The sequence below is a fragment of the Amblyraja radiata genome, chromosome 14 (assembly GCF_010909765.2).
Source record: "Amblyraja radiata isolate CabotCenter1 chromosome 14, sAmbRad1.1.pri, whole genome shotgun sequence".
NCBI classification, from domain to species: domain Eukaryota; kingdom Metazoa; phylum Chordata; class Chondrichthyes; order Rajiformes; family Rajidae; genus Amblyraja; species Amblyraja radiata.
In genome coordinates this window covers 27,461,273-27,483,330 of record NC_045969.1, presented here as the reverse complement: position 1 = coordinate 27,483,330, position 22,058 = coordinate 27,461,273, and the positions used below count along the sequence as shown (strand labels likewise).

The following is a 22,058-nucleotide window of genomic DNA, read 5'->3' as shown; positions in this document are numbered from 1 at the left end:
ACATGGCTTCTTCTGAATAAGATCAATAACCGCTATTTTGATTTGCTCTGATATACCCACCCTTGTATAGTATTCAAGTAGAAATTAGAAAGGTTAAAGATATGTGACAGATCACCCAGAAAAAGAAACATGAGATACTGGAAATACTCAACAAGCCGTCAAGCATATGTGGAAGAGAAACACGCTAGCAGTGATCAAGGAGCCACTAGCTTCACCCATTGAAGCTGAACTAAAGTGCAGTCTTTTCAAGGCCCCCAGTATGAGGGCCTTGAAAAGCCAGCAGACAGATAGTTTTATACAAACTAATATTATTTGACATTGGCCCAAATTGCTGGATGTATGGATCATAGATGACTATTGAGCTTCATACAGAACATACACTCGAATACGCAGCCTATCTGTTTGATGGTGTCTGTGCAGGCTGGAGGTCAATGCGCCCTTAAAGTGCTAAATCAGTTCCTGCCTTGCCATTGTATATGTGAACAATCTAATCCATCTCCCATCTTTTAGCTTGTTTAATAATAAAGCTCAACATTTGAGAGAAAACATGTTCAGTGGGAGGTTAAAAGATGAAAATAAATGATTTACTACTATGGGATGTCAAAGGACTTTACTTTTTATTTCAAGTGCATTTTGAATCGTACTTCACTGGTAGTGTCGATTCATTAGAATGCTCTGTTTACAATGAATCAAGATAGAAAATTGGATACAGTGCCCTCCATAATGTTTGGGACAAGACCCATCATTTATTTATTTGCCTCTGTACTCCACAATTTGAGATTTGTAATAGAAAATAGAGGGTATACATAGTTCCCCCTGAAATGGGGGAACTATGTATAAACACTGCTGTATTTTCAACATGGTGAAACCTAAAATGTATAAAAATGGCCTTTATTAAAATCTGACAATGTGCACTTTAACGACATGTGATTTTTTTTTTTCTATCACAAATCTCAAATTGTGGAGTACAGAGCCAAATAAATAAATGATGGGTCTTTGTCCTAAACATTGTGGAGGCCACTGTATATGCCACTGTTTTCACTTTATTAATTCCGGTCTTCCAGACTGAAGCACTGAAGTCCATCCGGGACATGATTTGGTGACCTAATCTGTAAGTCCTCTCTGCTGTTGAACACTACATAGGGTCAACAGTGAGGCCGATTCCAACTGTGATTCCCTGGCAACCAACCATTCTGATCCTATCCCAGTATTAACAAAAACTCCATATTTTCCTGTATGAATTTCTGGGGGCAAGTTAATTAACTAATTATTTTTCTTACATGAACTATTTCTAAATGATTTTGTATTAACAGTTCATGGTTTACTTTTGAGTTTAATATTTTAGAATTATTTACTAAACTTTTAATGATTTCATAATACTACTGAATCTCAGAGATATTTGTAATCCATTTTTAACACCAGCGTGAGAAGACCAAGCTCTGTTCCTAATTTTCCTGGATGTCAAAAATTGCCAGGAGCATTTTTTGGTAGGACCTCCATAATACACCCCCCAATGCCTAGACTCCATCTAGACACTGCTCCCGGACTCCAGGGTGTGGAGGGTTAGTGAAGTTAAACCCTCTGCATCCAGTCTAGATAAGTGTATGTGCCTTGGGACGGTGAATGACACTTCCGTGTTGGAGGAGCATAGAACAACCCAGCGCGATTTCTGTTATCTTCTCCACAGTTGCCGCATGATCTGCTATGTAGCACCCGTATTTTCTGCCTTTATTTTGTGTTTCTGCATCTGCAGTAGCTGACTTCTGTAAGATAACATGAAAAAAATGCTCATTCTCTTTTATCTTTCACTATAATAAGATCTATGAAGTTAATGTTTAAAATTTAACGGTAAGAATATTTAGCCTGTATCTTTAATACTTCCAAAGAATCAAAGCAAGTAATTTTTCTTTTGAATAATGTAACAGTATTACTAGGTACTGTTTTTAGTCTAGGTCTTGAACGAGTATGCTTTTCCAACTACAGGGTTGGTGCAAGAGGTTGGTCAAAGGTTTAACACTTTTGCACAAAGACCTAGATAATGGTACCAAACATACTAAACTTAGTAGCCATGTATTGGAACATCAAAATTCATGAGCCTCAGCTAAACAGACGGGCCCACAAAGCTTTTGACAATAATAAACCTAAACATTGTCATCACCTGATTCCAGACCTCCCCATTCTCCTCCCTTCCCTGTAAGTGAAGATTCCCTGCAAGTGGAAATTCATACTGACAGTAGTGTCAAAAATAAGAAAAGTTACCATTTGCTTAAAACAAATACTCCGGGAATTGGTTGCTTGAATCCGTGAACCATGTGAAAAAATCTCTGTTAAATATGGGTGCAGATCAACAATGGAAAATGCACCACCTCTGTTCTAGAACTTATAATGCATATTTTGACCATATGATGGTGATAGGGTAGGGGATAAGAAACTATACTCAGGCACTTAATATCCACCACTTTTTTTCCCTTTCTGGCAGTAATGGCAACAGCAGTAGCTGGAGCAGTCTGGGGTTAGAAGGAGATATATTTGAGGAGAATATATCCTTTCCACCATCAGAAAGGTTGGTCGACCTAAATGAAAACTGGTTTGGGTTAGGAGGCTTCATTGATTGCATGAGAGCATGGCTTTGGAACTGACACACACTTTTTATGCATGTGCAAACAGTAAAAGGCCTAAAAACAGGTTTGTGGAGTAAATGCATGTAAATTCAAAACATGGTACAACTTTAAAGATTGTTTTTTGATATTAATCGCCTCCAAACAAACCAACTTCAGCTTGTTGCTTTCTTTATCAGTGCATGCGCTGTTTGATTCTTTGCAGGGACTTGTAGTGTTTGCCCATTTGATTCCTCCTGTAGTTTACTTCTCATGGTATTTCATATTCAGAGGGAGTTAGATGTGGCCCTTGTGGCTAAGGGGATCAGAGGGTATGGAGAGAAGGCAGGTACGGGATACTGAGTTGGATGATCAGCCATGATCATATTGAATGGCGGTGCAGGCTCGAAGGGCCGAATGGCCTACTCCTGCACCTAATTTCTATGTTTCTATGTTTCTATCTGGTAACTTGGGGATTAAGTAGCATGATGTGAGAAGTGATCAGAACTAACTAAATACATGGCTTTACCGATTGTACTGAATACGGTTTATACCTCCTAAGGAAACCAATGGGAGAATTGACACTAGATTGTAGTCCTATCTCCAACACTACAGGCAACCAAGGGAGGTGAATTTGAAAGCTGTTTATTTGTGGAATTTCTTTTAAATGCTGTCTTATTTGATGCATTAAAAGCCTTGTTTTCCAATGGTTCTACTCCTGGAACCCTTTGCAGTGTGAAACTATTGAATGTTTACTGCAAGGTTACACCATTGCAGTTATTTTGATATTGAGTTTATTCCAGAATATTATAATCCTCTGGAGAAGCAGACCTTTGCTCCATCGCTTTTGTTGGGATGATAGAATTTGCCATTGCATTTACCCTGTAATTATTGTGAATGTTGAGAGCCTCGTCATTATTATTACCATGAAATTTGGCCCAATGTCACCCACCTTTTCAGGGCTTATTTGCTAATTGTGCTGAAAAGGCCAAATACATTGTTTGGAAATAATGCTTGGCGATAAGGTTGGAGACAGGACAATATGACATTACCTTGTCAAACAGGACAAGAAAACAATAGGCTGAACGGCAGCTTACTTTAGTTATCAGTTAGTAGGTGATCATTGCAATATTTGACATGCTTATATATTTAGAAATGTATGGAAGCATGGACTTTTAATATGTCGATAAATGATTCTGTGGCAACTGGAGGAGAAAGAAAACAAATAGACCTGGACTATAGAGTGAAATAGTAAGAGTTTGGCTGTGGTCCTTTGGGCACCTACAGTTCGGAAAGATAACTTTTGAACTGCGATCCTGACATGGGAAATTGGTGAATGCAAGTGTGGAGGCAGAGAAGACTATCATTCCACAGACTTTTGAAATTATTAACAATGAAATGACATGAGAAGTATTTAAAATCGAATTATTTGCTAACTGTAGATGCATTTATGCATGTGCCTTTTTAATTTAGTAATTAGTTTTATTTTTGCGTTCTAAATCTAAGCAATGTCGTTTGCACTGTCAATGCTAAAGTAAGCACTAAATGATGATATTTCCCATGAATTTAGTGATAATAGTGAAGATAAAGAGGAAGAAGTGCAAGACGTTTCTGAAGGTAGAGTATGAAGTTCCACATTATTCACAAAACATGGTAACCATGTAACAGAAGCAAAGGTGACAAAAGCTGGGATGTTTGCAGATATGACAAGCTCACTCATCAAGATCCGAAGCCCAGATCAAATCATTAATATTGGCAGATCTTCAATATAAATCACTAATGTATATGATTTCTTGCAGCACATAACAAGGCCATTAGCCAATCCAGTGTTCTTTGCTCTTGAAAAGAACTATTTATTTAATTTCAAGTAAATAAAGCACATGGTACAAACTAAAACCAAACTAACTATTCACAAAACATTGTTAGTTCATCTGACAAGATCATAATTTTTAAGAAAGAATCTCAGACTTGAATCCGTTACTCAAACTTCCTTCAACCATGCCGGTTGTCAACAGAGCAATCCTGATTCCCATTCCTCCTTTATGTATCCTTGCAACTCATATGGCCATCAACTCCCTTTTTATTCTTTTGGACTAGCCTATGCTTGGGAATAATTTACAGTATCCATTGAACTCATTAGTTCATCTTTGGGAGTATGGGGGGGAAAAGGAACATCTGACAAAAACAAGCAGGTACATGGGAAGAACATATAAGCTCCACACTGACAGCATCCCAGGTCAAGTTCAAAGCCAGGTCGCTGGAGTTTGAGGCAGTATCACTGACTTTCACTTGGCACTTTCATTGATAATTGCTGGATCCATCGCACCTGGCTGTACCACTAAATATCGATGGCCATCTAGAAAAACTACATTAATCAGATTCACCACAGTTCCCAGCATCAGTTCCTTTTAGCACTTAACATTATACTTTATGGTGACTCATTTGTTTGCTATTCAGTTACATTTTTGTTCACTATCAATTCACTTGTCTATTAATTTCTATAGATCTTCCTGTACCTTGTCTCGTTTGAGACCCTTTAGTAGTCTTCAAATATTTAGGTTACCCCTATATGCCACCCTAGTTTCGAAAATGTAATCTTAGATGCATGTATATCGTTCAGCGTCAAATATTAGGACACCTATGCTTGTTCCTGTGGAAAGTCAGCTGCTGTTTGAAGTACATGGTCCACTGAAGTATGCAACAATTATTTACCATACTTCTGTGTGAAGCTTCATCAAATGCTAAACCTGTCTGAAACGCCTGCAGTGTTTCTCATCTCTATGTTGAATATGCTGCAAGCAAAACTTGTAAAGTAACCTAACCATGGGGATTGACTTTACGAGATTGCTAAATCCAGTTTCTGGTTGCTAAATAAACCCTCCCCTCACAAAATAACTCTAATGGAAGGCTTGGAGATGGTAAGTCTTTGGTTGGAGGTGGGTTTGTAATGCGCAGATTAATTATCATTTATCAGCCGAGCTGATGAATACTATCTACTTTGTGGGCCCTGACTACTTCATTATCCAATGAAGTTAGATACAGCAATCGTTGGCAACTGCTTCCAATTTGTTGAATAAAGGTATGCCATTGAAGTAATTAAAAACAGTTGAGTATAAGATGCTACCCTGAGGACCATGAAGAAAGAGTAATGTGACACTTGAAATGCGAACACGCCCAAATACTGAGTAGTGTTGCCACCAATGAAATGGTGGAAGATCATTACGCTTCCACAACATTGGAGGGAAATTTTGCATTACTGACTCCTTGGAGTATGCTAAAGAATGTACATTGGAGCCAAAATTGGGAGAACACTGGCAGAGTTAGTAAAGCTGCTGCCTCACATTTCCACGATTCAATCCTGACCAATTTCCTGTGTGGAGTATATGTGCATTCCATGTGACCCTGTGGGTGCTCCAGTTTCCTTTCAAACCTAAAGACATGGAGATTGGTAGGTTAATTGGTCACGGTATATTGTCCCTTATGCACACGATAGCAGAATCTGGGTGAGGGAGTTGATGGGGACTGCAAACATTACAGGTCAGCAGCTGGCGCAGCTTGCCATATTATTTCTCTTTTGTAGATCCACAACCTGTAGAAGGTTTTATTTGCCTCAATGTTTCTAGTATAGGCTTTTGTCTGTGAAAGTTAATCGTCAGGTTGCTGATTGCCTCATTACAGCCCAACATTATAATGGGAAAAAAATCACTGCAAATACCAGAAATCTGAAGTATTTACTCTGAAATCTATGTCTTTACTCTTATAGCCGTTGCAATATTTTCTATTTTTTTATTATTGAAATGGGCAGTTTCTTTTTACAAACCATATTCATTTAGTGATCAATTCTGATCTACATTATTAGCACTCTTTCCCCACTTGTAGATCTTATATTGGCAAAGGAAGCGTTATTGATTCTAAATGTGGACCTGGAGACCAGTAGCCATGATCTGCAGCTACGAATGGTGTTGCAGTGGATAGCAGCATCGCAGTTTCATGCATCTTTAGTATATTTCAAGGAACCATTTGAAGATGAGCTATTGAATGTAAGTATGTGCATAATAATTATACGCTGGCAAGGCCATTCAATTGCTCTTCTACATATCTCTACCACATTTGCCTTGAGTATCTTTTACTAAGTTTCCATTTCAATTACGTTGAGCTAAGCTTGCTGTAATGGATGAAATTGAGATGGATTTCGCACTCGCAGAGCACATAATGACCATTCAATCCAACATCTTTGCAGTTATTACAGAACTAAAAGCGGGATTATTCAATGCTGAAATATAATTTTACAACAGAGTTCCAAAGGAGAATATGATGCTATTAAAAGTAAATGTTAGCAAAACCATAATAGACCAAAGAATTGGCAGGAATGTAACATGAGTACATTTAGCCACTTTTACACTGGGGAAAGAAGAATAGTAGGATTTAAAGTGACCCAAAATAAATTAAGTGGAGAAAGATGATGTAATACATTTAAAAATTAATAAAGGAGAAATTCACAGCACAGAAGAAATTATATTTTTGTGAAAAATGAGTAAATTACAGCAGCATCAGTTATGAGTTACAAACATTTAATTGGTAAGTAACAAAAATAAGTCCATTATTTAATCGGGGAGAGAGAAAAGCCTGATGACTAGACCAAGTTTATTGTGGTTTGTGTGAACATTCCTCATCTGTTGTGAGAGCAATGTAACTGAATGAGCACCTGGGCTGGTATCTGTTAATTGAAGAGACAATGTGATTTTGTGAAAAGTAGGCCATGTCGCATGCTCTGAGGAAACCACCAACAGCTAAAGAACATGTACTTGAAAGTGGCCATGACAGAGGTTCAGAGGGCTGAGAGATTAGCAAAACTTAATTGGTAGGTGGGCAAAGATAAAGAAAGCTTTGCGAATTGGCAGAAGGACACGAGTGTTTTCCTCCAGGGCTCCAAGACACTTTTTCAGAATATTTACCAATGAGTAGAGAGCTACACGCCCAAGTCTGCAAATGCCAGTAGGTTGAGAAACACTGATGTATGCAAGACAGTTACAAAATCACAGGGATATGTTGAATTGGGTAACAAGCAAATAATAGCAGATGAATATGGACAACTTGCTGTCTTGTGGATCCTGCACCACAAGGATATGTTGGCACAAATTTGTATTTTTTCAGGTGATCAAACCAGTATTATTAAAATGATGAAGGAATTTATTAAAATAAGTGCAAGTAAATTATTTTCCCTGGGCGTTTCCAGATCAAAGAATCATGATTGTTTATTGTCCTTCTCTACCTCCGGTACATTGAAGACTGCATTGGTTCTACCTCCTGCACCAATGCAGAACTCACTGGCTTCATCAACATCACCACTAATTTCCATCCTGCACGCAAATCTCTGACAACTCCCTACCATTTCTAGATCTCACCGTCTCCATCACAGGAGACAGACTATTGACCAACATCTACTGCAAACCCACTGACTCCCACAGCTATCTTAACTACACTTCTTCCTGCCCTTCTTGTAAAGACTCTATCCCATACTCCGAATTCCTCCATCTACACTGCACCTCGCCCAGGACGAGGTCTTTCATACCAGAGTATTGGAGATGTCCTCATTCTTTATAGATGTCCTCTTCCATTATAGATGTGGCTCTCACTAGGGTCTCCCACAGCTCTGCTCTCACTCCCCCCACCCCCCTCGCGTAACAAGGACAGAGTTCCCCTTGTCCTCACATTCCACCCCATCAGCTGTCGTATACAACATATAATCCTCCAACATTTTCGTCACCTCCAAAGGGATCCCACTACTGGCCACATCTTCCCATCTCCTCCCCTTTCTGCTTTCCGTAGAGATCATTCCCTCCATAACTCCCTGGTCAACTCGTCCCTTCCCACCCAAACCACCCAGGTACTTTCCCCTGCAATCACAGGAGATGCAACCGCTGTTCCTTTACCTCCCCCCTCGACTCCATCCAAGGACCCAAACAGTCCTTCCAGGTGAGGCAGAGGTTCACTTGCACCTCCTCCAACTTCATCTACTGCATCCGCTGTTCCAGGTGTCAACTTCTCTATATCGGCGAGACCAAGCACAGGCTCGGCGATTGTTTCGCTGAACACCTCTGCTCATTCTGTCTTAAACAAGCTGATCTCCCGTTGGCCCCGCACTTCAACTCCCCCTCCCATTCACAATCTGGCCTTTCTGTCCTGGGCCTCCTCCATTGTCAGAATGAGGCCCAGTGCAAATTGGAGGAACAGCACCTCATATTTTGCGGTATGAACATTGACTTCTCTAACTTCAGGTAGCCCTTGCTCTCTCTCTTCATCTCCACCCCCTTCCCCTTCCCAGTTCTCCCACTGGTCCCACTGTCTCCGCCTACATTCTTTCTTTGTCCAACCTTCTCCCCTGACATCAGTCTGAAGAAGGGTCTCGACCCAAAACTTTGCCAATTCCTTCTCTCCGTAGATGCTGCCTCACCCCCTGAGTTTCTCCAGCATTTTGTGTCTACCTTCGATTTTACCAGCATCTGCATTCTTTCTTAAACAAATGTTTATTCTCCTTACTGTTTATTCGGTGATACTAAAGTGTAATCGTAAATAATATGAATAACATTTATATTGGGTAATTGAACTATTCCTTGATTACTGCTTTACTTTTATTATAATTAGGCTAAACATCAAAGAAGTTTAAATTTAACCATATTAATATATCCTTAAGCAACATATTAAAACAAAATACTATCTTAGAACTGTTTTCAGTTTTGCTCACCCTGCTCTGGAAGGATTAAACTGGAAAGAGTGCAGAGAAGATTTACAAGGATGTTCCTAAGATTCAAGAACCTGAGCTATGAAGAAAGCTTGGACAGGCTAGGGCTTTATTCCTTGGAGCATAGGAGACTAAGGAGAACTTCTAGAGTTGTACAAAAATCATAATGGGAATAGATAGATTGAATGCACAGTCCTTTTCACAGGGTAGGGGAATGAAGAACCAGAGTCTCACTAAAGTGAGAGGAGAATGATTTAATAGGACTCTGAGGGACAACTTTTTATACAGATGAGCTACCACAGGAGGTAGTTGAAGCAGGTACAGGACGGCACAGTGGCGTGGCTGGTAGACCTGCTGCCTCACAACGCCAGAGACCCAGGTTCAGTCCTGACCTTGGGTACTGTCTGTGTGGAGTTTGCACGTTCTCCCTGTGACTGTATGGGTTTCCTCCCAGTGCTCCAATTTCCTCCCACATCCCAAAGACGTGCGGGTTTAAAGGCTAATTGGCCTCTGTAAATTGCACCTAGTAGATAGTGGATGCAAAAGTAGAACTAGTGTGTACGGGCGATTGGTGATCGACATGGACTTGGTGGGCCGAAGGGCTTGTTTCCATGCAGTGTCTCTAAATTAAACTTTAAAAATAGTAATTTATCGAGGTACAAGGTTTGCCGGCAAGGCCAATATTTACAGCCCATCCCTAATTACCCCCGAGTGGATGCTTCTTAAACTGCAGCAGTGCTTCTGTTGAATATGCTCCTACAGTGATGTTGGATGGGGATGAGACAGATGGGACAGGGTGTTCCACGATTTAGACCAGCAACACAAAATATATTAGACCAGCAATATATTTCAGGATGATGTACAGATTGGAGGAGAATCTGGAGGTTATGGTAGAGTAGTCAAGCAACGCATACCCAGATAGCTTCTACTTTATGCTTTGAATATGTACCTTTACTCATCTGCACAGTGTGTGGTTATTTTTCTAGTTTTTTGCAGTGGTGAAAAGAGTGGAATTGAGGGATTGGAAAATCTGCGACCTACTTCAGGCAGTGTTGAAATACTGCAGTATGAGAGAGCAAGTCTCAGCTGGAGCTCACTGCAACCACACTCCTCTCTTTGACTGGTTACTGGAAACTACATAAAGCCTGTGTCCACATGCAAAGAGCATGTCAGTGTAAGAACCGCCAAGTATCACCAAGTGTGCGGATTGCTTTACAGAATTGAGCCAGATGACTGATATTCCTTATGGTGGTTGGCTTGGCAGGTAGTAAATTCTCTTGTATTATACACATAGAAATAATTTTTGTCATGAGGGCAAAACTATGTGTGCATGAATATTGTGTGTATATAATATATAGATACAATGTCTATATATCTCCAAATTAAATACAATAAAATTTAAAAAAAGGCCTATGTTTTCCACAAAGCTGCTCCCACTTTGTCAAGGTGAATTGAGATAGGAAGACCACAAACTCAGCAATGGAATAGGAGCAACTTCAAGGAAAATCCCAGCTGTGCGCTGTCAGTTCATACTTCAAGATGAAGGATTAGTGCAATTTTCCTGAGAATATCACATTCTCCCAATTAATTTTTAGTTTTAAAGTTGCTCTTTCCGACTAGCCATTTAGAATTTGTATACACGTAGTCCCAGAGTTCTGACATCGCCTTGTGTCCTTTCGGTTCTGGACATTAATACATTGGCTGTGGTCAAACTTGAACTTGCAAATGTTGGTACTCTTTGGTTGGTATGTGGGTTCCGACTGTAGCTCATAATTACATGATTCATAGCTCTGAAGGATCAAGGAAGCTTATGAAACTAGATTTCAAAATGTTCTGAATTAGGCTCCTTGACCTGGTTTTGTTTGGGATGATTTATGTTCCCACCTGCTTGAGTCACCTGCAACATTCTCAAAGAATGACTGCCACTTAAATCAAGCCACAGATCAAGCTAAGAAATTGAGGGAGAAAGTATTGGGCGGTGGGGAATGATTCATTTTGAAATGGGTTCCTGATTTCCATTTACCTGGTGTTTTAATGATGTAAACAAACATTAATTTCAAATATGAAGATTGTGCTCATGGAGAAGCTAGATTTGCTCATGCTGTACAGTCCAATCTGCACTAATGCATAAACATATTGCCAATATCTAGCCAAGAGTGACAATTCCTACTAATTTATCGATGTGGTGTTCAAGCTGCCAACCTCCATTCACTAACTAACCTGATGAATCATGGGCAGCTGTTTCAAACCAGTGTCAGAACTTCTACTCTCTATTCTCTCGTTAGCTCTGCACACCAGTCCGGTAAGATTTGGAAGTGCAGATCAGCACCATCAGGAAGCCTTTTATGTCTTCAAAAGGGAACTGCAGATGCTGGAATATCGAAGGTACACAAAATTGCTGGGGAAACTCAGCGGGTGCAGCAGCATCTATGGAGCGAAGGAAATAGGCGACGTTTCGGCCCGAAACGTCGCCTATTTCCTTCGCTCCATAGATACTGCTGCACCCGCTGAGTTTCCCCAGCAATTTTGTGTAGCCTTTTATGTCTCTCAGACTTGTCCTTGTGTTTCCTCACTCTGTTCATTGTAGGACCATTTATAGACATAGTGTAACATTGATCTCCATAATTCCCCCACACAGTTAAAATCATTGCATGCAAGATGTTCAAATACTGCAGAAGTTGTTGTTTATTAATGTTGAAAATAGAAGGATACTTTAGCTTAGCACAGGGTGAGTTGAGTGCTGCAATATCAGAAAATGGAGCAGGTTCTTTTTAAAGATCACAACCTCTTCAGTCGCAAGCTTTCAGTTTCACAAAGAACACTTACTTTAGTGTTGTGATGATGAATAGAAGGTTACAATACAAAGACATTGACAGTTCAACTAATGTCCTACAAGTGGAGCAAATAAATATTTGAGAAACAAAATTTGCCACTGCATGTTGCAGCTAGAAATAATAAGAACTAAATTCTTACCAGCTGATCTTTTGGAGGGAGGGACAGTAGTGGAATCATGCCTGAATATTCACTTTGGTTTGAAAATCCTGCTCGAGGTTGTTTTTGTTAGGATGGGAAGTATCAGCTTGTAGGAAGGAACAGAACTCAGCGCCGTAATGGCAGAAATGTTTACCAGCTGCACAGCGAGACGTATCGTGAAACTTGATCCGATTTCTGCTTATGGATGCAGAAATACAGTTCTTGGGAAAATATTAACAGATATTGTTGTATTTTTGCCATTGTAATGTACATAACCACCTTAATCATGCTGTGATAGTAATTTGTACTTTGCCAACAAAATTTGTGGAATCCACCCAGCACTGCTTTATTTTCCGTAGGTTTAACGATCATTCCAGTTTTTGGATTTGTTGCATAACTTTATCTGCTCCTTGCACAGTATATTACCAGTATTTATCACAACTGCTTTGATTTCAACTTACACTGGTGCGCTCAATGTCACTGTGAATCATTCCCGTTGCTTATACTCCCTGAAGTCCACACTAGTTTGCATGGATGTAGCTTTGTGAGCTGGCAGCATTTCCAGCATATTGCACTAATAAACTGCAGTGGTAAGATTCATTAAAGATTTAATTTTTTGTGTAAAATTCGCAAGACACTGCCTGAGATTTCCCACAAAGGTGGCCCTGTTATTTGCTGGACTATTCTGGCTGTAACCTCTGCTGTTTGACAAGCCATGGATAGGTAGCCTCATACTGTATCCAGTCCTGGAGCTGACATAGAATGTCTCAACCCCTTTGCCAATAGGTTTTCCCCCACTACTTTTAATTTAACACAAGATCTTTTAACACAGTGCTGTTAGTATGGTCACATGACTAACCAAATGGAAGGTTTGTTCTTGGTTACTTCAGTCACTTTATGTGTGTGTGCATGTATACGTGCACGTGTATGTGTATGCGTGTATATGCGTGCGTATGTGTTCCTCAGTTCCTGATCTCTGTTTTTATCCCCGTGGTGATTAGTGATACCATTTTGAAGACAGAATGTGAAACATTAAAATTGAACTATTCTGATCGTACTTATTTTATTACTGCACAGTGTTAATTCCATCATAATTCACATGCTAGGGTAAATTTCAATTGTGTAATTTCTGCTTTTTGTGATCCCTAATCCTTTATATGAATTATGCCAAAAATAGAGCAATGAAGTTCATTTAACTTATAGCAATTTTATGTGTTGACAGTACTTTCAAGTGTACAATTTGTTACCAGATTATAAGCTGCAATTGCACTCCATTGATGTCTATGTTTATTTCTTAAGCAATTGCTAAAAATAAACGGTAGCTCATCTACTGTGTCTACAGGTGGATTTTTTTTTCTGTCAGAGTAAAATTCTTTGTTTTGCTGAAGATTATGCTGAAGGTTACTCAAACCAAGCTACAGACACACTCTGGTCTCTGCCTTCTGCAGTTCCAGTAAACCTGAACAGAATTCCTCCAAACCAATAAAGCAACCATACAAGTCCATGTACATGGCATTGATTGTATCTTTTCGTGAACTCTCATTCTCTCCACATTCCAATCAACTTCTCCCACTGTTTCGGGGGAGATTTATAGCAGTTAATTAATCTACCAACTCACACAAATTGGGGATGTGGGAGGAAACCAGAGTACCCAAAGAAAACCACAGCATCGTAGGGAGAACTGTAAACTCCACACTGACAGCATCTGAGGTCAGCATTGAACCCAGGTCTCTAGAGTTGTGAGGTAGGCCACTGTGCCACTGACAAATGGATGCATGGTGACTTTATGAGCAGCATTGATGAATAATCCAAGAGATAACCACGAGAAGGGTGAACTGCTGGAATTGAACCAAATGGACAATGCCACTAAAGCAAGTGATGTGGCTGCTTTGCAATTTATTGTGAAGCCAGTTATTTACAGACATCAGTCTTAATGACAGAAAATAGGTCACAATTTTCAGATCCGGAAAAAGTCATCTGATTCAGAATCATCGTTGTGGCTTTCACTAACTTTTCTTAAATACACTCAGATTCATTTAAAGGTTAGATGTCTAAACCATGTAACCATTCCAAACCTAGTGCCACTAAACATCTACATAAAGTCAGAATAACTCCTTTAATGTGGAATAGGTCCCAATGCAGGATTCAATGAGTGTGCTGATAGGTTCCTAAATATTAAGGGGTTGGGGAAACAGACTGCAGATGCTGGAATCTTGAGCAAAAAGCAAACCACTGGAGCAACTCAGTGCAGCAGGTATCTGAGGCGGGTAATGGTCCATTTCCCTCCATAGATGCTGCCTGGCCCATTGAATTCCTCTTGGGGGTTTTTTTGCTGAAGATTCCAGCATTTGCAGTCTCTTGTGTATCCATTATTACAGTTTCACTCTGAAGAAGGATCCCAACCCACAAAGCCATCCGTTCTTTTCCTTTTTTCCTAATTCCTTTTCTCCAGAGATGCTGCCTGACCCGCTGAGTTACTCCAGCAATTTGTGTCTATCTTCGGTGTAAACCAACATCTGCAATTCCTTCCTACACATTTGGTCTCGCCACAGATGCTGCCTGACCTGCTGAGTTCCTCCAGCAGTTTGTTTTTTTGCAAAGGGATTAGGGGTTTGTAGCAGCAGATTATCATATCTTTCAGGTAATTAGCACCCTAGACGCTATTTGGATGAGCATGGTTGAAGGGGTTGTCTTCAAAACGCACGCAAGCTCACTCACAGAGACCTTCAGAGCTTCTTCTCAGATATGACTTCAAACCAGTCTTTTGATGAATAAATGCTCTATTGTTGCTAGAAAACAGTAAGATACATCCAAGTTTCTTCCGACTCGTTACTGCAATCTTCTTCGAACTCCAGCTTATTACTTTAAACATTAGCAAATTCCTCCTGTCTCCGTAACACGGGCAAGATCCGCATGTTCTTACATGTGGCTCTTACATGGTAGAAGGGTTAACCTTCCCCATGGCTCTCCAAACTAATCTAAAAAACTAAACTGCTGCGCAAGCATCTAAGCTCCAAACACGCCCAAAATTACGTCATAAATCCCACCCACAATATAACGGGCAGTCTAAAATGTAAAGGCACATGGAGTTGGAGGCCAGCGGCGGGAGTGGGTGGAGGAGCGGCGGTACGCACGCAACTCACAGGCCGGAGCAGAATATTCCCTGCTGTTACAAAATGACAGGCGAGAGTTCGTCTAGTGGTATGGAGGCCAGTGGAGGAGAGGATAATGAAGGAAATGTTGAGAAGGAGTGGGAAACTGTGGGAACACGGGGTAGCCCCAGGAAGAGCAGCCGTAAAAGAAGGAAAAGCAATATTGGTGGATCGGAGAGTGAAGACAAGGAACCAGAAAAGGAAATTTCGTTAAATGTAGTGGTGAGGTTTGAAGGAGAAGGAGGAGTAAAGAAGATAGAGCCAATGAAGCTGACAAAAATAATCAGAGCCCAGGTTGGGGAAGTAAAGTATGCAAGAGTGCTGGAGGATGGAAACATGCTAATAGGGTGCAACAGTGAGGCTCAAGTTGAAAAGGCAATGAAAATGAACAAGAATGACAAAATCAAAATAATCAAAGTAGTGAGAGTGGGAGAATGGAGGAGGGCAGGGTGTAAAGGGGTTATCTATGGAATCCCTCTCAAAGTCAATATGAGTGAACTGGTTCAGGAACTCAGGAAGAGATGTGAATTAATTATGAATGCCAAAAGAATGACCAAAGGAGCAAAGAAAGAGGAAACTGAGTCAGTCCTGCTTGAATTCAAGACAGAATCCCTTCCAAAAGTGGTCCATTTTGGATTCATGCGATATAGTGTAAGAGAGTACATACCCAAACCAATGAGGTGCTTCAAATGTCAGAAATTTGGGCATATAGCTAAAATTTGCAAGGGGGCGAGGAAATGCGCAAGGTGTAGTGGGGACCATGAATATGGTCAGTGTGGAGAGGGGGTCAAACCAAAGTGCTGTAATTGTGGAGGAGAGCATAGTGTGGCTTACTGGGGCTGTGAGGTGATGAAACGTGAAGCTGAAGTATAAAACATAAGAGTGAAGGAAAAGGTCTCCTATGCAGAGGCAGCAAAAAGGGCTGACCCTACAAAACAGATGAATGAAAGAAGGATCAGGAGGGAGCAAGATATGGGCATAATGGAAACAATAAAAGAAAAAGAAAAGAGTATATGGAAAGAAAAGTAAAACCTGGTTATATTTATAGCAGGAGTAATAAATGTGACAGCAGAAGTAAATTCCAAAACAGAAAGGATCCAAATCATTGTAAAGGCTGCAGTCCACCACTTGGGCATGGCAGGATTGAAGTGGGAGGAAATACATGATGGTCTCAGTATCCAGGCGAGCCAAGAGTCAACATGTGTGGGTTAATAATATTAATGTTAATCCTACAATGGAATGCAAGAAGCTTGTTAGCCAATGGGCAAGACTTTAAGCAATTCATAGACAGTAGGAAGGAAAAAACAGATGTCGTATGTATCCAGGAAACCTGGTTGAAACCAAGTTTAGATTTTGTTCTATATGATTATGTTGCAGTGAGATGTGATAGGGGAAATGGGGGAGGAGGGGGTTGTGCCACTTTCATTAAAAAAGGGATACCATACAAGGTATTAGGAATTGGGCAGGAACAGGAATATGTGGTAATAGAAGTGTGGTCTGAGAGGAGGAAAATAGTGGTAATAAATTACTATAATCCATGTAAGCGATTAGAGGTCAATAAGTTACAGGAAGTAGAAGGCCAGAGCAAATCTAATGTTATTTGGTGTGGGGACTTTAACGCACATAATACATTATGGGGCAGTGGAAAGTCAGATAATAATGGACAGGTAATTGAGGAATTATTAAATGATGGTAATCTAGTATGTCTAAATGATGGAAAGAAGACCAGGGTAGATGTTAGGACAGGGAAGGAGTCTGTGTTGGACCTTACACTTGTTTCTAATAGGATTGCTGCTAAATGTAACTGGGAAGTATATGAAAAGGGTACCATAGGAAGTGATCATCATCCTGTGCTATGCAAAATAAATATTACTTTAACTATGAGTAAAGAAAACAGAAGTGGACGATGGGTGTTTGGAAAGGCTAATTGGGAGAAATTTAAGGAGGAAAGTGATAGATATGTAAAATTGATACAAGAAGAGACAGATATGGAAAACTTTGAGAATAAATTGTCAGAAGGTATCAAAAGAGCAGCATTAGTTTCCATACCTAAAAGTAAAGGAAGATCAAAATGGAAAGCTGTGCCATGGTGGGACAATAAATGTAAAGAGGCGGTGGTGAATAGAAACAGAGCATTCAGATTATTAAAAAGAACTCATAACTACCAACACATGATTAATTACAAACAGGCTCAGGCAATTGTAAGGAGGACTATAAGACAAACAAAAAGAGCATATTGGAGGAAGTATTGTGATTCAATTGGAAACACAACACAGGTAGGGGAGATATGGGGGATGATTAAAAAAATGGAAGGTGATAAAAGGGAGTGGAGTTATCCTATCTTAACAAATGGAGATCAAACTGTAGTCTCAAATAAAGACAAAGCAGAACTAATGGTTAACACTTTTAGTAGGGTTAACAGCTCCCACAACTTGTCAGATGAAAGAAGAAGAGGTAGGGAAAGAACAAGAGAGGAAAATGTTGAGGCCTTACAAAGGAAAGGTATCATAGAGGACAAGTACAATATTCCATTTAATTTGGGGGAACTAAAGAGTGCTCTGGCCAAGTGTAAGAACTCAGCCCCAAGGAAGGATGATATTTGTTACATAATGATAAAGCATCTAAGTGAGGAGGGACTCCAAAAGATACTTGCACTATATAACAAGGTGTGGGAAGAAGGGCGAATACCGGAGAGGTGGAAGGAAGCAATCATTGTGCCTATTAGGAAACCAGGGAAAGATGCAAGTAATCCAGTAAATTATAGACCTATAGCTTTAACAGCACACATGTGTAAACTGATGGAAAGAATGGTAAATGAAAGATTAAGGCATCTAATGGAAGAAAACGGTATAGTGGCTAATTATCAGAGTGGCTTTAGAAAAGGGAGAGGTACTAATGATCCAGTTATGTGCTTGGAAGATGATATAAGGAAAGCACAAGTTAAAAAAGAATCTGTAGTTACTGTATTTTTTGATGTAGAGAAGGCTTATGATATGTTGTGGAGAGAAGGTCTTCTAATAAAGCTGCATTTAATGGGAGTAGGAGGAAATATTTTTAACCGGATAATGGATTTTCTTAACGGTAGAAGTATCCAAGTTAAAATAGGGTCAGACATCTCTAGTAAATGTGTAGTCGAGAATGGAACTCCCCAGGGAAGTGCGATAAGCCCGATCCTATTCTCAATCATGATCAATGATATATTTGCAAACATTCAACCAGAGATGGGGCGATCGCTCTTTGCAGATGATGGCAGCCTATGGAGAAAGGGGAAGGATATAGATTTTATCGTGGAAAAAATGCAGCAAGGGATAGCCCAGGTGGAAGAGTGGGGAGTGAAATGGGGTTTTAAATTCTCTATAGAGAAGACAAAGACAATGGTTTTCACAAGGAAGAAAATTAAAGAGGATGTCCAGTTAAAACTACGGCAACAATTTGGAAAGAGTAAAACATTTCCGTTTCCTGGGAGTCCATTTTGACTCCAGATTAACATGGAGGGTCCACATTACAAAAATAATTGGAAAATGCAAAAAAGCCATCAATGTAATGAGATGCTTAGCAGGTTTAGAGTGGGGAGCAGATATATTATCTCTTAAACATATCTATGTATCACTGATCAGATCCAGACTAGAGTATGGCAGTATAGCTTATGGATCAGCATCTAAGTCAGTGTTGTCCGAGTTGGACAAAGTCCAAGCGGAAGCTCTAAGAATCTGTATAGGAGGTGTGTGGACGTTACCTGTATGTGCACTACAGGTGGAAACTGGGGAGATGCCGTTGAGACTGCGCCGCAGACAACTAATGGCTAATTACTGGCTAAGCCTTAAGGGTCATGGAGAGAACCACCCAACAAAACAGGTAGTACAGGAGTGCTGGGAGAGAGGGGTGGCTCAGTCTGGAAGCTTGTGGCTAAAGGGATCAGGGGGTATGGAGATAAGGCAGGTACAGGATACTGAGTTGGATGATCAGCCATGATCATATTGAATGGCGATGCAGGCTCGAGGGGCCGAATGGCCTACTCCTGCACCTATTTTCTATGTTTCTATGTCTTTGGAGTTTGGGGGGGAATCTGGAGCACCTGGAAAAAAACCATGCGCTCACAGGGAGAATGTACAAATTCTGTACAGACAGTCAGGATCGAACCTGGGTCTCTGGTGCTGTAAGGCAGCAACGCTACTGCTGTGTCACTGTGCTGCCCTGCACTTGATCACCATGCAGACAGTGTACGCAGCACTTGACCTGGACTGGGGAGGATTCCACTCTCTCAATATCCAGCAAATGTGCCACCTTGGGAAGAAGATGTCCTGAAAATCACAATGCCCTCATTCTACAGCACTCCAAATGTCATCTGCATCTGAGCTTTCAAGACGATGCAAATTATGGCTATTACTTAGTGGTGGATGATTACATAAAACATAGAAAAGACAAAGACAGGAACACGCCCTTCAGCCCACAATGTCTGTGCCAAACATGATGCCAGGATTAAGGAATTTAATCTGCTTGCACATGATCCATATCCATTCCCTGCATATCCATGGTGCCTCTATCAAACACCACTATCATATCTACCACACACACCACACTCCACCTGCAGCCCTGACTGCACATTCCGACTGCCCACCACTCTCCGCGCATAATAACTCCTTTAAGCATCGCCCTTCTTATCTTAAGGCTATGCCTTGTAGTATTTTTACATTTTCACCCTCAGAGGAAGGATCTGATGTTCTACTTTATCTTTCAGGGCACTAACTCCTCCAAGAGCAAACCATAAATGTCAATGGAACAATGCTTAGATTAGCTCATATTTGCTTATGGCAATGAAAGAGAGTATTCAGTCCACTGAATCTATACTGGACCTTATGATGCTCCCATCAGTTCCATGTCTGCTTATTTCAAGGGAATGGGAGTGCAGGGAATGGAGGGATGTGGATCATGTGCAGACAGATGAGATCAGTTTAACTTGGCACCATGTTCGGCACAAACCTTGTGGGCCAAAGAGGTTCTAACTTACAAAATTCTTAAGGGGTTGGACAGGCTAGATGCAGGAAGATTGTTCCCGATGTTGGGGAAGTCCAGGACAAGGGGTCACAGCTTAAGGATAAGGGGGAAATCCTTTAAAACCGAGATGAGAATTTTTTTTTCACACAGAGAGTGGTGAATCTCTGGAACTCTCTGCCACAGAGGGTAGTTGAGGCCAGTTAATTGGCTATATTTAAGAGGGAGTTAGATGTGGCCCTTGTGGCTAAGGGGATCAGAGGGTATGGAGAGAAGGCAGGTACGGGATACTGAGTTGGATGTTCAGCCATGATCATATTGAATGGCGGTGCAGGCTCGAAGGGCCGAATGGCCTACTCCTGCACCTAATTTCTATGTTTCTATGTTTCTATGCTTCGGCTGGGTTGGAGGAGGAGTGGCAAGGGACATGGAAGTAGAGGACAAAGAGTTCTGCCCTGCAGTATTGTGGCCATCTGTCCCAATATGGTTACTAAACATCCCAAAAGTTGATCTGGAGATATGGGAGGCAAAAAGGAAGGTAAAAAATTCGGACCTAAAAACAGAATACCATAACCATATATATATATAATAGATACAGGGAACACCTCTTAATTTTCACAGATGGATCAAAGGACCCAGTAGCTGAAACAACAGGGGGGCAGCTGTGGTAGTGCAAGGGATGAATGTTGAGATTTGCAAAAGAACAAATAACTATTTGGCAGTATATACAGTGGAACTGTACGCTATTTTGATGGCAGTTCGGTGGATAGAACAGGTGCAACCATGCAAAGTATTAATATGTAGCGACTCATTGTCTGCAATCCAGAGTATTGGGTCTGGTGCATACCATAGGCGGCCTGACCTAGTGTATGAAATTCTACTACTATTAAGCCAAGTAACAAGGAAGGGCAGTGACGTGACTTTGTTGTGGGTCCCAGCACACATTGGTGTGCTAGGAAATGGAAAAAGTGGACAAATTAGCAAAAGAGGCCGTTAAAAAAGAGAACATAGAGGTAAACCTACAATTATCCAAATCTGAAGGAAGACACATTGTGTGGAAGAAAATAAATCAGGAATGGCAACAATACTGGGAACAGGAGACAAAGGGGAGACACCTCTATTCGCTACAAAATAGAGTGGGCATTACAGCAAGAAGAGGGGGGAACAGGAGAGAACAGGTAGTATTAGCAAGATTGAGGATAGGACACACTCACCTGAACAGCACATTAAAAATGTTGGGAAAACACCCTACTGGGATGTGTGAGGAATGCCATCAGCCGAAAACAGTTCAGCATGCTCTAGTTGCATGTAGAAGATATGAAACAGTGAAACAGAGTTTTGATCAGCGAAATGAAGAAAATTGAATGACAGATATATCAGAAAAGAACATTCTAGAGTATGGAGGGGAAGGAAAAGGAGTAAAGGTGTTGTTTAATTTCTTGAGGGCCTCTGGCCTTATAAAAAGGATATAATGTAAAGACATGAGGACTGTGGAGTGAAGCCAGAAGGTGGCAGCAATGCAACATTGTGGATGCCGGCTGCCGTAAAACTCCAAAGAAGAAGAAGAAGAAGAAGAAGAAGTAAAGGCACATGCCATCATAA

At 40.6% G+C, this 22,058-nt stretch overlaps 1 protein-coding gene across 6 annotated transcripts in view; it reads left to right on the top strand.

Moving 5' to 3' along the window:
* akap11 (A-kinase anchoring protein 11) overlaps window positions 1-13,647 on the top strand; it is a 53,833-nt gene extending 40,186 nt beyond the window's left edge. For 4 of the 6 annotated variants that reach the window (XM_033032895.1, XM_033032896.1, XM_033032894.1 and 1 more), the window contains exons 9-12: window positions 2,480-2,563; window positions 4,168-4,214; window positions 6,477-6,637; window positions 10,326-10,737. In XM_033032895.1, the coding sequence (XP_032888786.1) occupies window positions 2,480-2,563; window positions 4,168-4,214; window positions 6,477-6,637; window positions 10,326-10,481 (448 nt within the window). In that variant the 3' untranslated portion in view covers window positions 10,482-10,737. Of the gene's footprint in view, window positions 1-2,479; window positions 2,564-4,167; window positions 4,215-6,456; window positions 6,638-10,325; window positions 10,738-11,873 lie in introns of those variants that run through there. The other 2 variants (XM_033032899.1, XM_033032898.1) reach the window with 2 other exon arrangements.
* Window positions 13,648-22,058: the final 8,411 nt, after the last annotated feature.